The sequence below is a fragment of the Lygodium microphyllum genome, chromosome 8 (assembly GCF_053477565.2).
Source record: "Lygodium microphyllum isolate KBCC chromosome 8, Lygodium_microphyllum_v1.1.10, whole genome shotgun sequence".
NCBI lineage: Eukaryota > Viridiplantae > Streptophyta > Polypodiopsida > Schizaeales > Lygodiaceae > Lygodium > Lygodium microphyllum.
Genome location: NC_141142.1, coordinates 131,949,945 through 131,968,126, shown reverse-complemented (window position 1 = coordinate 131,968,126; position 18,182 = coordinate 131,949,945). Strand labels below are relative to the sequence as shown.

The following is an 18,182-nucleotide window of genomic DNA, read 5'->3' as shown; positions in this document are numbered from 1 at the left end:
GGGCTCCCCAAAATTCTCTCTCTATCTCTCACAATCTGTGAAACCCTAACTGTCATCTCTGTGGGCAGCCATAACCAAAGCTTCAAAGCTTGATATTTTCAATGTTTCTTCTCACTGAAAATATCAACGGTGATTTTAATCACTGTGCTACACTCTCTAAAGTTCCCTGCAAATTTGGAAGTTCCCGAGGAAGCTCAGAAGTCATCCACAAAGTTCATGAGAGAAAGCAAATCAAGCACCGACTAGTATCCATTAATACTCAACTAGTGTCAATTTGACACTAATCTTCTTGTTTCTCTTGAAAAATTGAACTACAACTCTTTTACTAGTTATTTGAAGCTTATCAACATCGTAGAGCTTGAGCAAATAGCAAAGTTCAATGGAGAAGGCTTCCATGCCCAGAAGGAAAAGACCATGTACCACCTCATGAGGAAAGACCTCTAGGATCTCTTTGAAGATGATGAAGGTGATGCAAATGGCGGGAAATAAGATTCAAAAAGTGGGATCCTTGCAATAGCTCCACCAAAAACCAAAGAATGGAAGAAGATGAATAACAAGGCACTAGGCATCATTGCCTGGGGACTAAAAGATGATGTGTTACATCATATCTCTTGCATCAAAGATGCTAGAACTCCTTGGGAGGAACTTAACAGGATCTTTGGTACCCAAGCAAAGAATTCAAAGGTAAAGTTACTCGCGCAATTTTATAAACTAGATATAAAAGATAGTACTTCCATGACCATACACATTAACAAGTTCAAGAGCCTAAGAACCCAACTTGCAACTCTTAAGAAGAATATTGATGAAGATGAAGCAATAGCCGTACTGCTTGCAAGTGTAAATAAGGACCCATATGAGAGTCTTGTGTCCACCCTAAGTAATGTTCCAATTCTCTCACTTAAAAATATTGAGCACTTACTACTTGATGTAGAAAGCAAAGTTAAAAGCAAGGATGCAAAGGAACACACCACCAACAACAGTCTATTATACACCGAGGGCACTTATGGATCAAAAGGTTGTGGTCGAGGACTCAACACCAACAACAAGGATCGGATTATATGTCATTACTGTGACAAGACTTGCCATATAGCCAGTGAATGTTTCCACAAGAAAATAGCACAGCACATGCATAATGATCACCACCAGAACCAATTCATGAATGAAGAAGAAGAAGAAGAAGAAGAAGAAGAAGATGCTTCTGCTACCATCAACAACTTTGACAAATTGTTCTAAAGAATTTTTCATTGTATCTTTCATATGTTCTTTCCATAGCGGATCTCTATTTTTTTCCTTAGTGGATCTGCTTCCCATAGTGAATGTAACAAACCCTACCAAAAATGTAAAGTTTCAAGCTTGACCTAACTAAGGCTGCCAAAGAGCTAGTCTCTTGGTCCATGTCTGTATTTAAGGGGAGCAAATGCCAGCAGGTGTAGAAACTCATCATTTGAGAGGGGGTGAATGTAACAAACCCTACCAAAAATGTAAAGTTTCAAGCTTGACCTGACTAAGGCTGCCAAAGAGCTAGTCTCTTGGTCCATGTCTGTATTTAAGGGGAGCAAATGCCAGCAGGTGTAGAAACTCATCATTTGAGAGGGGGTGTTGAGAAATAGACAGATGATGTATGCTCCAGGAAGAGATGTCCTAAATCCCATATGCACAATGAGGAGAGTGGAACAATCTAACTACTATAAAGCATTGTACTTTCACAATGATGAATACAATATCATGATGCTTTCCTCTTTCAATTAGTTTCATTGTCATTGTCAGTCCAATACACAAGATTGTCTTTACGAATCCAAGCTTCTATCTTGGAACCTAATTCACTTGTGTAACAGTTGTCCATGTCAACATGAATTTAGTCCTCACCTTCCAACATCCATAGCTTCTGCCATGCTCTAAATCTAACATTTTCATAGATTTGTATATCTTGGCCAATGTTTGGTCGATAATGATGGTCCTATAGTTACTAGGGACCAAAGGATGACCACTCTTAAAGAGTGCAACTATAGTATGGTCTAACCAAATTTCAGGGAATCCCTCACATACTACCTTGTTGAATGTGTCCCATAGGTACTCACTTTCTGCCCTGGGCCGTCCTATGTAGACTCACCTTATCTACATTAATCTCTTTGAACATGGCATCCTCTTGCATGTAAAAGCCACCCTATCTTGCCCCATTCTGCGCATTAGAATCCCCTACCAATAATAGATCTCCCAAGTTAGCATATCTTATTATATCCTCATATTGAAGCATAGCTTGGATTTGCAAGGGAAAAGTAGCATATTAAAAGGAAGATGTCATGTGGTCTCCTTGCATGTATTCTAACCCACAAGTATTGTGCATCTTAATCTTTATGCATCACTTGCACAACATCTCTAAGTCCCTCTCAGAAAAGTATGGCCACACCCCTAGAGCCCTTAGTGCCACTAGGCTTTCTAGCTTGTGCTTATAGAATGCAATTTCCCATATGTACTCTCACACATTTGACACTTGGCTTCCTTTGTATTGGTGCATTTCCATATACATGGATATATCCATACTTCAAAAACTATCCTCAAAATTATCTAGCATCCAAATGTAACCCTCCATTGCAATTCCAAACTCATCCCACGTGTCTTATAAATCAAGGTAAAGTTTCTCCCTTGAGGGCCCCATGTCTTGTAAGGAAGGCTTTTTTCTCATCCAAGTTTTCAAACTTTAGCATGAGGATACACCCTCTCTTATCCATTGGATCTCCCACCCGCCATGCATCTAAAATGGATATCTCTTTTACCCCACTTTCATTGGAAGTACACGAGTAACCCATTGTCATACCATGATGTCTCTACGACAGGTAAGAAGGTGAGCTTTTAATACTTTGGTCTAGATGAGATGATTGGGGACCATGTCTTCATTATTGTACTTGAGAAAGTTAAGCTCTTCAAGGATGCACTTCTCATCACGGTTCCCATTCAGTAGCCCTTGAAAAACTCGTTCTCAAGACAAGTCTAAGTAGGGAAAGTGATTTTTTGGAACTTGACTTACCACTTGTCCGCAGCATCTTTCAAGGTAGAAAGGAAGGGTATGAGGAAGGCATCTTTCCTATCTAACATTTGCTTTGACATATCTTTAGGATCCTTTGTGGCTAGTCCTTTGATGGTGAGAAACTTTATTATTATTGTTCAATTGTGGAGAGGCTTAGGGCCCCCATTGCTTGCCCTAGAGCCTCTACCAACTCATGAGCCAATGCCACCCCATCTCTTCCTTATAGTGAGCCAAATGAGAAACAAAGACACTGCCTATGGGGCTGTCCTAGAGCTCGAGAGGTATGGAGGGGAGCCCTCCTAATGATCCTTCATTACACAAGAGAGACCATGGTCATAACTTGGGGGGCTCTAGCTTGGGCCACAAACAAGAGGACCAACAAGTGGATATGAGGATTTTCAAGGGAGCCTTTCTTTCCTCATCATTGCATAGCATCTGAGTAGGATCACTACTCTCATTTCCTCGTAGGCACTATGGACCCATGGACACTGTTATAGAAGGTAGCTGATCGCTATTATTGCTCAATACATTTGGACCACGAGGTGCAGCCATGCTATAGACCTTCAAGGCATATCCACAATAGAGACTCTTTCAAGAATTTGGACGAAGATCATCCACACTCTCCATAGGAAATGGGAGAGGATACATGGTAGCTATGAGAGGATGAGGAGAGAGATGCCTTCTTGTGGACATGGGACTCTAGTACCCTTTTTTCGTACTGCCCCTTAGATGGTCTAGCATTATAGCCCACCACATCAGTTGTTCACACAATCATTGTGTTTGTGACATACTTAGCTATTCTTTAAAGGGTTCTTTGTACTTTGTATCTTAGAAGCAGACAGCACAAACTAAAGCAGATTGCCATAGGCTAGGCAGCACAACCTAAGTCTGACCACAATAATGGGAGCCCTTCTGGCAGCTATGCAACACCTTGGGCAGCTGGGCAACCCCTCTAAGTTGATGGTGACAAGGGACAGCAGCCAAAAGCAGAAGGGAGTGTAGATAATGGAGTAGATGGAGTGCTTGGTACTAAATGAACTGGGATTAGGGATAAGGGATGAAAGTGGTGGGCACACTGAGTCGCTATTTATAGAACATCCTAGAGCAAGAATAAGCATCATGTCTCGTTCAAAAAGCAAAGATACCTGTTTTTGGTTGTTTAATGACCAAAAAAGGGTGATAACTTAGAAGGCAAATTTAGGTAGCTCAACATAGGGTTCAAGGTTCTGCCTGCGGGCACTTGGGGCCAGCATGATTCATCAAAATAAACAAAATCACTGCATGCAAAATTCCAACAGGATGAATGTCCCAAAAGGCAAGCAGATAAATAGGTAAACAGAGCATCAAAGAGCTCAGCAATCAGAAGATTAATACTTCCATAAAATCAATAACTCACCAGAGCATCTGTGTAAGTTTTCCCTCCACAAAATATAGGTTCAATGTAAGTGCTGGAACTCTTCCCTGAAAAGCAAAAAAAGCTCAATACATTACAGAACAGTGACTATTGTTTGATAGCTAGATTCTTGAGAGTCTTACATCAGCATAGAGAAAGAAGCGAGGTTTTGAGACAATAGTTGGATTCCGTCCAGCATAAACTATTAGGCTTGCATTTCCTGCAAACTGTAAATGATTACTGTATCAGACATAATCAGAGTGAATAATTTCAAGCACGCAATCATCTGAAAATTCCAAGGAAAGCTAGCTTACATTATTTCTAAACGAAACATAACTTGCATTGTCCACCTCCAACTGAACAATTTGCTCAATTACAGGCCGAAAGACTGTAACCTGAGCGTTATGTGAGAGTTGCTGCTCACATCAAAACATATTATGAGTCATTACAAGCAAAATTAGCCAACCAGATACAAAAAGTAAATTCATCTAGTTCAACACATTTTTGTAAAGAGGTTATGTCGGTAACCAAGGAGAATGGGAGGATTGCAAGTAACAAGAGAGAAATAGGAATTGGTGGTCACCCCATGGGATGGGATAGGGAGAATCTTGCTCCAAAGCTTGAACAAGATTTCATACTAGAAACAGATGTCCTACAACTACAATTAAGCAAGGTTGTCCCTTTCGTAGATTTGGGAGACCCCATCAGCATTATCCCAAAAGGCACACAAGCAAAGTTTACTTACACGGATATGATAGAGAAGATAGTGGTGATGAAGTACACTAAGTCCCTACAAGTGAACAAAGTGTGGATAGTGGACGAATTGTCCCCACTTCATCTCCAAAATCAACCAACAGAATTAGCCAAAGTCAGAGAAGCATGAAGAAATGGTAAGTGGGTAGTGTATCGAAGAGGAAAAGTAGTTATCAGGGAATTCGGCACCCACTTCCCCAAAATGGAAATGTATCTTTTAACGGAATTGAGCTATCCTCTATACTTATAATCAGAACTTGATGTTGTAATTAAAGCTCTTATGAGTCGTAAGAGCTCAGAGATTATTTCATTCTAATCATTTGTCTTTTTCTCCTTTCTATGTGCCTCCATGGCACTGATATCCAAAGTGGAACATAAAGAATTATCTAATTTGTCCTAGAGGTCAAGTTTGGCCTCCAAAGGGATGACATCAACCTCAATGGCATGCAAAGAGGCTTGCTGGATAGGATCACCAAACTTTGGCAAGAAACTGAAGAACGGAAGCAAGAGAAGATTACCATGCAACTAAGATGTTGAAAATGCAAGAGAAGATTGCTGCCTTCAAGAATAATAGCAAGGAGGAAGGGGAAGTAGAAGAGGATACCATCATGACAATGAAGGAAGAAATTTCTCAAGTGATGACAAAAGAAATCAAAGAAAAAATGGCAACCAAAGAAGACAGATGGATAGAGGTGGTCTGAAGAAACATCAACAAAGAATAAGGCAAGCAAGATCGCTCAATGTACGAGTCAATGGGATACCCAAAAAGGAAGATTCCTCCACAAAAAGTCTTGGAAAAATACTTTGCTTGTAGCTTGGTTACGAGGAAGATCCCCTTCCTTTTACTAAAGCATGGAAAGTAGGGAAATGACCCAAAGAAGTAGTTTAGAGACATAGGAGACTGCACAACTTTCATGAAAAAGAGAGTGATCCTACAGGGGCTACCAGGAGATCCCATCTTCATTAATGAAGATCTCACAAAGATGCAAGTGGAGCATCGAAGGACTCACATGCCTAAGGTGATCCGGGCATGCAAGAAAGGGAAAAAAGTAATATACACAAATGGCCAAGTCATCATTGATGGGAAGGTTGTTGAATAGGGATTTTTGGCCCATGAGTCACCCACATTAGAGGATGGTAGTATGGAATTGCAAGCGCGAACACACCCAGCGAGGATGGAGGAGGTGATGGAGAAGTAGGATATAGTTATGATTACAAAGACATATCAAAGCCCAGAGATAGGTCTACCTAGAGTCCAAGGATATACTTGAGAGTCAGCTTACAAGGGCAATACAAAAAATCACCATGACACCACAAGAGACACCACACAAGCATCAACATGAGTACTAGCACTGATTCTACAGGAGCTACAAGATTGTGTATGTGTCATGGCATGTGACCCTGAAGCTCGATATATGGGGGTGCGGGTGGAGATCTCACAAGGTCAAATGCTATGTATCGCCCTATGCTACTTCCCACCAACCAAAAGGGTGGAGGTATGCTAACGGGGAGACACGACAACGGGAGGAAGATGGAGATGGAGGAGCAAGAGGGAGTCACCCTTTCTTGACCTATCAGATGACATTATATACTACTCTGGATTGGGGTAGATTCTTCTTGTGGAAGACTTTAATGCAATGATACAAAGCAAACAGTATAATATGTATGACTTTGAGGACCCAAGGAGGCAAAACAAGTCATGAGGACATAAAATTTTGAGATGCTTTAATCTTACTAATAACATTTGATTAAGTTATCAAATGTGCAAGGTGGTTTAACACAAGTGATACACACGGCAGTTATTTCATGATAACATGCCAAGGACCCCAAGGATGCAATGGGAGTCAAAGGCAAAAGTTGTGATAAGTTATGCCAACTGGGCTTTGGGGATCAATTGTTGTCCGTTTTGACCCTAGGACAGTTGTTTGGCCAATAAGTGTCAATGGTGACACTAGGAACTACCATTAATTAATTAATTAATTAATTAATGCTAGTCTAAGGGTCAACAAAGGTTGCGGACCACTCGAAGTTGCAAATGGCCTCAGCAATTTAACTATGGATGGACACATTTGATTTTGGGCAGGGTCAAAGGGCTGAAATTAATTTTCAGGATTATTTAATTCAAAAAATTAGTTAAATGGATGGACAATGCTGAAAAATGGGTTTAGAAGGCTGCCATTTGGCAAAAATACCCGTGCGAACTAATCAAACATTTTTGGGGCTAGATCTCAGCCATTCAATCAATTTACAACTTGGGAGAGGGAGAGAGAGAGCTACTGGTCCATTTTCTAATTAGAGACTAGTTATTTGGTGCAAAAGATAGCATCTGGGGGCCTCAACAGAAAGGGGATAGCAAGGAGTTACCTTCCAAGGGCTGGCAACAGCATTGCCGATCAAGTGATAGCATTTTGGAGATCCTTGGCAATAGGTGATTGCATTAAATGCAGATTGGAGTAGGCAAAATTTAGGGTTTTCTTGAGAAGAAAATCAAATTTCTCTCATCTTCGCTTTCTCTCACCTTCAACCCATTCTCAAGAGATTTCAACATTTCTTAGCCATTTTGAGCAGATCTCAACCAAATTCGGTGGACACAAAGAGATCTCTGCTATAAACCCTAAATTTCTGCAGAAATTAGGGTTTAGCAATCACCTTGGGACCCATGCCAACAGGGGAAGGGATTGTACACTAAAATCAGCATCTAAAACTCATGGAATTGATAGGGATTTCAATTGCCAAGCCATCGATTTTGAATTGGGGCAACATTCGGCCAGTTGGTGGTTCCGTTTGTGCAATTCCTGGGTGAAAATCAAGGGCCAACTGGTCCATTGCTCACTGATTGTATGTATACCAAGGGGCTTTTGGATCAGCAAAGGAGATTATGAAATCTCAACTTGTACTCAATCCACTAGCAATTAAACTTAAGAAATATTGAAAGGGATGCTAGTTTTGGGGCCAACCGTGTGTCTTTTGTCTAAGATTATTAAAGTAGATTGTGCATTTCAATTTATGTTTATTTGCTGATTGTTGTAATTAAGTGCTTGATTAGGGAATTATCATCCTTTCCAAGAAGAAAGGCTGATTTCATGGTTTCATTGTCGGGATACCACTCAATCCCTTGATTTGGTGGGCCAGAGGCACCTCATTGCAAGCCAAAGCTTTGTGCTAGTGCTGATTTTTGCTCTCAGCTGAGAAATTACAGCAATATGTCTTCATACAATGAGATGCAATGAAGCAATGATTATGCCTCTCAGTATGAACATTCACATGGGAATGAAGGAAATGCAATGTCTAATCTTGGGCAAGGCTCAAACCATGGACGGTAAGCTGAAAATGATGTTGTTGGGCAAGTTGCAAGGCCTTCAAGGCATAATGAGACACATGACTAGCAAAGTGAAGAGAAATTTGATGACCAGTTCAAGAATCGGATGAGGACATTAGCAAATCTCTTTGCTGAATTGGCAAGGGATCCTCAATTTACCCAATTTTTTTACTACTTCAAAGAAGGACAACAAAGACAAGAAGAAGAAGAAATCTTCCACACATTTGAGACAGTGAGGTGCACCAAAGGTAATGCCAAACCCTTCACTTGAAGCTCCCAAAGATGCTAATTAAGCAAAACAGTTGCTACCTACAAGGCAAGAAATGCAAATGCAAGGCCATTATGGAAGTGCAAATCCAATGGATTTTGGACAGCTACGCATGCATGCTATGGTAGGACAGCCAAGCTATTTTTATGGAAGCATGATTTTTCATGCTATGGTTGGACAAGGACCATATACAGAAATGTATGGCACGAATCCCCGTGGTATGCAGTAGCCAATGCATAGTGTGCAAGGCCCAATGAATTCAAATGTGCCTGAAAATATGCAAAATCCTATGTATAGCAACATTAGCCTGATGCCTGGGGCACAAAGTAGCATGTTTGGTAATGCATCAACACCCCCAACTGCTTATGGGACTCAAGGAATGAATGCTAGTCATGCCAATGCTCCGTTTGGCATTGTCTTTAATGTAAATTCAACGAATGCATCCCTTTTGTAGCAACCAATGTATGACAACTTGACACCCAAAGGGGCAACAAAAGACTCTTGATGAGGATGGAAAAGCAATGAAGTTTGAGTCTTTCAACGCTGCACGAGATAGGATGAAAGCTTTGACTTTCATTTAGCGATTTGATACAACCTATTCAAGGGGAAACTTCACAGAGTCCTCCAAGATTCTAAAGACGGCCACTTTCTTGAAAGGAAATGCCTTGCAACGGTGGTCCACTCTTTTGGTAGAGTATCGTCAACTTGTGTACAATTCAAGCAAATGTTTCCATCAAATTGGTTAAGAAGTACGTTTGAGGTGGACATTATAACAACTTAACTTAAGTTAGATGCTAAGGAATGCAAGAATTTGAAGTAATATAATAAGAGGTTTTGGGATGCATTGCTGCCTATTACTTCAAATTGCCCCATAACCCTTCATGAACAAGTGAAAAAATATGTTTGTGGGCTCCCCAAAAGAATCTGGGATTTTTGCATTAAATCCACGGTGTCTAGCATGTCTCAACTCATAGAGACTGCTACTACAGCCAATGCTTTGCCGCATGGAAAGGATTCCGGCTTCCTAGAGAGTGGGGAGAAGCCGAATAAAAGTTGTTTAAGGCTGAGAAAAGGGGCAGATCTGAAAATTAGCCAGTAAATAAACAACAAAGAAAGGGCTCGAAAACATTGGCACAACGTAGAGAATTGATGGCTGCAAATAAATGTTTTATTTATGAACAAGAGGGTCACATTGCAAAGCATTGTCCCAATAGGCAACAAGCTGAAAAAACAGAAAATCAAGGAGATTCTAAAGGAAAGAAACCCAATACATCAATAGGAATGGTGCCCAATGTTGTTAGTGATAAGCCCAATGATGATGTTGCTGAGTTGTGTCGAGCATGGGACAAATTTAGAGATCAACATGCATTGATTTTCTTTGATAATGGTGCACGAGCCAACTTCATCTCTGTTGACATGGCAGCTCCTCTAGGCGCATGAGAGAGGATGAGATGAGACCCATGGGGGAAGTTGGAATGGCATGTAAAGGCCATGCAGAGCTTGTCACACCACTCGTTGAAAAGCTTTGGTTGCATATACAGGGATATGTGGACAATGAAAAGTTCTTCATTGCTCCACTTGAGGGTAGTGATGTATTGCTTGGTATGCCATGGTGTCACCATATACAGGGAGTGATTGATTCTTGTGCAAAAAAGATGGCTATTCAATATAAGGAAAAGACACTCACACTTAACAGAATATTGAAAGGTGAATCTATCTATGTTGTATATGCAACTGTCATTTCTAAAGTAATGAAAATTTATATTTGAGTGTACTTGGTTTTTACTAAGGATAAAGATAAGAGTGAGAATGTTGGAAACATGTCTAAGTTAGAGAAGGATCACATGTCATTTCTGAAAATCCATGTTGATTGCTTTCCAAAAGATCATGATATAAATCTTTTTGGAAAATGCCTCCCTAATAAGCCACCCTATAGAGTCAATGTAGCCCAATAAGAGAAGATTATGAGTCAGATGAATGAGCTGTTAGAAAAAGGGAGTTTTCTCTCCTGTGGTTAATCATGAGACTTGCTTTATGGAATGCTAAAGGCATTTCTTCGAGGAGTAAGCAATATCAATTGTGGAAAGTTATGTTAGCTAGTAATTGAGATGTTTCTTGTGCTGTTAAGCACAAACAGCATGTTTTGACAAGATCATCTTATGTATACAAGGATTATACAGTTTTTTTAGTGGTCAGATTCCATACAAATCTGGAGTTTTGTTGGCCATTAGATCTTCCTTGCAACCATCCTTGGTTTCTCAGGACCCTCGCAGCAGGTTTCCGATGCTGAAAATCATATATGAGGAAGAGGTTTTGTGGTTGGTGGGCATATATGCTCCTTCTACTACTCGGGAACGCTGTCAACTTAGGGATGACTAGCACTGCCTTTCCATGGCTCATCAAGGTTTTTTTATGGATCATTTTAATGCATGTGTATCTACGGATCAGACAACTTCACCACACTTGGTCATGGATGGTCCTGAGTAGCAAACTTGGGATGCTTTGGCAGCTGTCTTTGAAACGGGACATGTGGTCCTAGATGCATCCTTCACAGTCTGGATATACTTATTGTTCTCTTCAATATCCAAACATTTGGGCCAGACTTTATAGATTCTACATTTTTCAAAGTGATTCTTTTCTTCCTGCAGTCACTGATATATGAGTGGAACGACAGTATGCCTTGTCAGATCACTATCCTTTGGTTTTGGATTTGATCCACAAACTTGTCCATGCCTTTAAGGCTCTCCTTGCTCGTTTGCCTCTAAGTTTCAACCAATCTTTTCTGCTGCAAAATCAGTTTTTGAAATGTATTCAACAATTGATTGCTTGTTTTAGCTCGAGGGTCCTATCTGGAGGGATGGAAGCATGGGTTGTTTTTAGGGATAATGCACGAGCATTTTCCCAATAGTATGGTATTCAGCATGCTTCTTCTTTTCGAGCTGAATTGCAGCATTCGCAACCTTTGTTGACCCACTTATTGTCTCTATATCAATCAGGGGATACTACTATTGACTTGCTCACATGCATTGAATGGTTGAAATGTAGAGTTCAATCTCTTCACGAGGAAGAATATGCTAAATACAAATTATTGGCCCAAGTGAAAGCTTTGCATGATAATAACTATCAATCTCATCAATTTTTTGCTCATTTAAATCAAAAATATACTCGAGAAAATATTGTGCATTTGTTGGATGAGCAAGGTGTTATGGTGACTAATCCTGCTTCCATCATTCAAATGTGTGTGGACTTTTGTAAATCTTTGTTGGATCCACAAAAGATTCTTTTTTATGTTGTTCACTTTGCTCGTTGATACATTTGCGATTTGGTTAGTAATCAGGTTAAGCCTGAATGGGTTGATTTGATGGAGGCTGATATCTCAGAGGATGAAATGGAGGATGTGTTGTTCCATTTACCACGAAGGAAAAGCCCTAGCTAGGATGGGCTTCCTAATGAGCTGTTTTCAGCTCATGTTGAGTAGATTAAGGATCTATTAACTCGCCTGTATCAGCAAGTGTGGAATTCCAATTGGATGCCTTCGGATTAGAAGATTACTGTGATTCGGTTATTGCCTAAGATTCCTTTGTCAAAGAGATGACTGGAGAGAGAGAAAAAGGAGAGAGAAGACTGCAAAAGAGAGAAGAATAGATGCAAAAGAGAGAGAAAGAGAGTGATGAGAAGAGTGTCAGATGGGAGAGGATCGAGGTGCAGCTGAAGTGCAGTAGACAGTGTGAGAGTGAGAGACAGAGTTGAGCACGATACCCAATGCAATAGTACTGAATAGAGTGTCAGATGAAAGTACAAATGATAACCCTTATACCTTAGGGTTATACGGGGCTGTTCACACCCGAACACAGTAAGTGCCCGTAAGTGTGCACCACAAGCACATACAAAATAGTACACATAATCTGGGGGAAAAAACCTCTCCTACCGAGAGTAAAAAGTGCCCCAGTGTCCTAGTGATCACCCGCACACTCCCATATGAGCGTAGGCGTAAGTAAGGCGTGTGAGATACCCAACAAACCCCCCTGGAGTGAAGAGTGATCAAGTGTACAAGGATCATCCGCCACCAAAGGGCGTCAAATTCAAAGCATCGCGAAATGCTTCAAATTTGTCTCGTGGAAGAGCTTTGGTGAAGATGTCTGCCACATTGCTGGTGGTAGGACAGTAGACAAGGCTGATATCACCTGCATGTAGCCTCTCTCTGACAAAGTGGTAGTGAATCTCTATGTGTTTCGTGCGAGCATGAAACACAGGGTTCCGTGCCACTGCAATGGCACTCTGACTGTCAGTATATAAAAGAGTAGGCTCTGTAACAGATACATCCAAATCAGCAAGTAAGCGTCTAAGCCATACGCACTCAACTGCAGTAGTGAAGGCTGCCTTGTACTCAGCTTCACATGACGACGTGGCAACAGTGGATTGTTTCTTGCTAAGCCAAGAAATGCATGACGAGCCAAGAAAGAAACAATTGCCACTAGTGGAGTGACGAGTATCAAAATCACCAGCCCAATCAGAGTCACTGTAAGCATGTAACTGCAGTGGTCCCCCCTTGGCATAAAGCAATCCAAGAGCTCTAGTACCCTGCAAGTAACGAAACACACGCTTCACAGCTTGCCAATGCGACATACGAGGCTGATGCATGTACCTGCTCAAAACTGAAACGGCAAATTGTATGTCTGGCCGAGTGTGGCATAGATAGATGAGACATCCCACTGCTGGAGCATAAGTATGGATATCAAACAAATCACTGTCATCATGTAATGACAGTTTGAGCCCAGGTTCCATGGGTGTACAAACTGGCTTGCAATCCTGTAAGCCAAACTTCTCAAGAAGTTGCCCAATGTACCTTGACTGACATAATCCAATTCCTCTAGCATCATGTACAAACTGGATGCCCAAGTAATAGTGCAAAATACCCAAGTCAGACATGTCAAAAGTTTGCTGTAAATTATTTTTGAATGCTGAAATCTGATCAGCACGTGTTCCAGTGAGCAAAAGGTCGTCTACATATAGACACAAAATCAGCATGGATCCCCCCTCTTTATGTACATAAAGGGTAGACTCAGATGGGCTGTTTACAAACCCCTGACTAAGCAAGAAAGCATCTATCTTTGCGTACCAAGCTCGTGGAGCTTGTTTCAAACCATATAGAGCTTTTTTCAGCTTGCATACTAAATTTTCTGAGCCTTCAACTGCAAAACCAATGGGCTGCTGTACATACACTTCTTCCTGAAGTTCCCCATGTAAGAATGCAGTCTTTATATCCAGCTGATGCACTTTCCAACCAAAATGTGCAGCCAAGGCAATCATAGACCGAATGGTCGTCATACGGGAGGTAGGAGCAAAGGTCTCCTCATAGTCAATGCCCTTTTTCTGTGCGTAGCCTTTAGCTACCAGCCGTGCCTTGTACTTATCTATGGATCCATCTGCATTCCTTTTCAATTTGTAGACCCATTTCGTACCAATGGCACGCTTGCCAACTGGCAAAGACACCAAATCCCAAGTATGATTCTTATGAATAGAATCCAATTCAGCTTGCATGGCTGCCATCCAATGCACACTATGTCGTGCATCCTCAAAACATTCAGGCTCCTCATTATCATGAGTACATGCTGCCATAACAAACTCCATGGAATGTGCTGAATCATGCAGTCGAGTTTGCCTTCGAGTACGACCAGCCAAGGGTGTTTCCAAATGACTATCTCTCATAGTCTGCGTGTACCATCTAGGCACCTGTCTTGCTTCCTGACTGTGTACAAGTTCCTGCTGAATTTCAGTTTCAGCAATGTGCTGATTTACTGCATGTTCCATAGGAGCAGCTGGCTGAACATTAGGTTCATTTGCTGAAGTACCAGCTGAATCACCAAATGTGATGGGCAGCAGCCCTTCAAAGACATCACGGGCAGCCTGATATGTATCAAAACCAGCCAAGGATAATTCTGATTTTTCATCAAATACAACATCCCTGCTGACAAAAACCTTCTTGGTCACGGGATCATAGAGTCTGTAGCCTTTGCTTTCGCTGCTATATCCCATAAAGATGCATTTTACAGCCTTGCTGTCCAACTTCTTTCGAAGTACCTATGGAATATGGGCATATGCAAGACACCCAAAAGTACGGAAGTGGCCAACAGAAGGTTTGCGGCTGTGCCAAGCCTCAAAAGGTGTGACGGTTTTCAAGGCCTTGGTAGGGCATCTGTTCAAAATGTGGCAAGCGCACATGACGGCTTCCATCCAAAAACTATGAGGCAAACTCTTTGCCTTCAGCATACATCTGGCCATCTCCATAAGTGACCGATTTTTCCTCTCTGCTACCCCATTCTGCTGTGGAGTATATGCAGTAGTGTACTGATGGATAATGCCCTTCTGCTGCAAATAAGAATTCAGCATAGAGGACATGTATTCCCCCCCTCGGTCCGAACGGAGAGTCTTAATCTTGCAACCAGACTGAGTTTCCACAAGTGCACTGAAAGCCAAAAATGCATCATACACTTCTGACTTCTTTTTCAAACAGTAGACCCAGCACAAACGTGTAAAGTCATCAATAAATGTTACAAAATAGTAACAACCACCCAATGACTGTGTCTGCATGGGCCCACAAACATCCGAATGCACAAGCTGCAATCTGGCTGTTGCTCTAAAAGCAACATCACGGGGAAAAGAGAAACGATGCATTTTCCCCAAAATGCAACCCTCGCATAAATGCTCAGGAGGTCTCTCCAAGAGAGGTAATCCTTCCAACATCTGAGTACGCTGTAATAGCATCAAGCTGCCATAGTTTACATGCCCCAAACGAGCATGCCATAACTCTGCCTCTAACATAGCAGGAGTAAGAGTGGATGTCAAATATGCAGACTGATCTACCGAAAGAGCATCCAACTCATATAACCCATGACACAGAGAACCTGTCAAGACCAATGTCATGTGTTCCTTGTCACGGACCATGCAACGGTCATCATCAAAGGTGACCTGCAAACCACAACGTGCCATAGAAGAAATGGAAAGCAGATTCTTCTTAATGCCAGGCACATACAAAGCATCCTGTAGGCGGAGAATAGAGCCATCAATGGCTGTAAGCTGAATCTCCCCAATACCACGAACAGGGTATGATGCATTATTAGCACACTGAACAGACTTCCCAACGGGAGGTGCACCAAGAGAAGCAAACAAATCTCTACGAGATGTGATATGCCGTGAAGCACCACTGTCAAAGAACCAAGTGTCAGCATCTTCTGTAGAGCTAAATGCTCTATCAGCCCAAGAGACATCATAACTACAAGTGTAAAAACAATAGTCCCTGTCTGCAACAAAGGACGCGGACTCACTAGCAGTGGAAGGAGCTGCAGAAACAGACATCCCTGACTCCTTCTTCTCTTTGGCGATGCGCTTCCTGCACTCAGTGATGTAGTGGCCAGGCTTCTTGCAGTAATGGCATTTTCCTTTCTTGGCTTGCGTGCCCCCCTGTTTCTGACTTGTCTGTGAAGTGTTACTACTACCAGAACTCTGCGAAGCATTTTTCCCTTGGCTGTTTTTACCCTTCTGCCTTGACATAAAAGCCTGCTCAGAGGCTATACCATCCACACCACTGTTCCGTCTAGTTTGCTCTTCCTCTAGAAGCAAACTGACAAGCTGAATGAAAGTGATGGGCTCTTTCGAAATCCTCATAGTGAGGTTCAAGGCAGTATGAAAAGCCAAGTAAGAGGGAGCCAGTGAATTCAATGTCGTAGAAATCAGCTGCGCATCTGAGTAGTACTCATCCACATTCATGAGTTGCTCCCGCAAGTCTTGAATTTTGTTGAGATGATCCTGCATAGAATCACCCTCATTCATCTTTAGAGTCTCTAGCTCTTTCTTCAAGAAAGAGATGCGAGTCTCATTCTTTCCTGCAAACATCTGCTCCAATATCAACCAAGCTTCTTGTGAAGAAGCTGCTGAACGAATATGAGGAATGATAGAACGCTGAACTGCCAATGCAATCAGCGACATAGCCTGTGCATCCCGTGTATCCCAAGTTTTCTGAGCTGCAGTTCTTGGGGGAAGTGGCTGAGCGAGCTGAGGTGGAGGGGGCTGAGGTTGCCCTCTTGCACGTCCTCCTGGAGGAGGAGTAGCGGGAGCCACAACTCCCGGTCGTGCTTCCTCTCCACTGACGTAATCCCACAAATTTTTTGCCACTAATACATTCTTCATCATAAAAGACCAAAGGGAATAATTGTTCCCATCCAATCGGTCTTCCTTGGACACATAGGTGAATACATCTCCTCCCTGATTTGCCATTATTTCCCAAAAGGCAATAGAGCAATGTCAATGCAGTACGGACTGGAAATCTGCAAATTTCCAGAAATTGCAGCAAACACAAGTCTGCAATTAATGTGCAAAGGGTACTCTGTCACAAAAAACTGTCACTGATGCACGCTTCCCAAGGTGCAATTAGTGCTCAGCAGCACTAAAACATCAAAAGCCCCAAAATTTTCTGCCCAAAATTTCTGTCACAAATGTCTGTTACAAAAGCCCCAAAATGTGCATTCAATGTGTCACAGACAGACACAGCACGTTTCCCAATGTGCAAACAGTGCAGTGCAACACTGTTATGAATAAATCCCCAAAATTTTGCCAAAATCTCTGTCAAAAACAGTCGGTCTGTGACTGTATCAGCAGTTTAAATGCATCTGTCCTCCAAATACACAAAAGCCCCAAAATTTTCTGACCATTCAGTCAGAAATTTGCATGAAATTTACTTTTCCAGTAAATTTGTGCCAACCGCGTGTGAACCGCCGCTTCCAGAATTTTATTCTGGGCTGAAATAATAAAATTTTTGAAAATTTTACCTGGTCGTGCAGCACGTCGCGAGCTGCTGACGTGACAAAGGCAGGCGGGCAGGCGGGAGCAGGTTGTCAGACGGGCTGACCAGTCGCGATGGGCAGGCGGGCTGCACGTGGTCAAAAACGGCGGGAGGCTGATTGGCGGGCTGCGCGAATCTGAAGCGGGCAGGCAGGTCGCGAGCAGGCGTTGACTCCGCCTGCACGAAACAGGGCCCTGGCGAAGTGGAGCTGCTCGCGAGCTGACGAGCGACTGCTGACGGGCAGCTGCTGACGTGGACGACTGTAGTGAGAAGACGGGCAGCTGCTGACGTGGAGATTGTGAGCTGCGCGCAGAGCAGTACTGGGCAGGTCTAGAGCTGGCGACTCGGGGGCAAGACTGACGGGGACTCCAGGCTGCTGACTGAGGACAGCTCTGATACCAAATGTCAGATGGGAGAGGATCGAGGTGCAGCTGAAGTGCAGTAGACAGTGTGAGAGTGAGAGACAGAGTTGAGCACGATACCCAATGCAATAGTACTGAATAGAGTGTCAGATGAAAGTACAAATGATAACCCTTATACCTTAGGGTTATACGGGGCTGTTCACACCCGAACACAGTAAGTGCC

General features: G+C 42.3%; 1 protein-coding gene across 3 annotated transcripts in view; it reads right to left on the bottom strand.

The window, feature by feature from the left end:
* The window catches only part of LOC148032867 (uncharacterized), an 89,308-nt gene that overhangs the window by 18,473 nt on the left and 52,653 nt on the right, over positions 1-18,182 (bottom strand). For 2 of the 3 annotated variants that reach the window (XM_087684183.1, XM_087684185.1), the window contains exons 3-5: positions 4,733-4,834; positions 4,562-4,645; positions 4,422-4,486 (exon numbers count right to left, since the gene is read on the bottom strand). In XM_087684183.1, coding sequence (XP_087540309.1) covers positions 4,422-4,486; positions 4,562-4,645; positions 4,733-4,834 — 251 coding nt within the window. The remainder of the gene's footprint in view (positions 1-4,421; positions 4,487-4,561; positions 4,646-4,732; positions 4,835-18,182) is intronic. The other variant, XM_087684184.1, reaches the window with a different exon arrangement.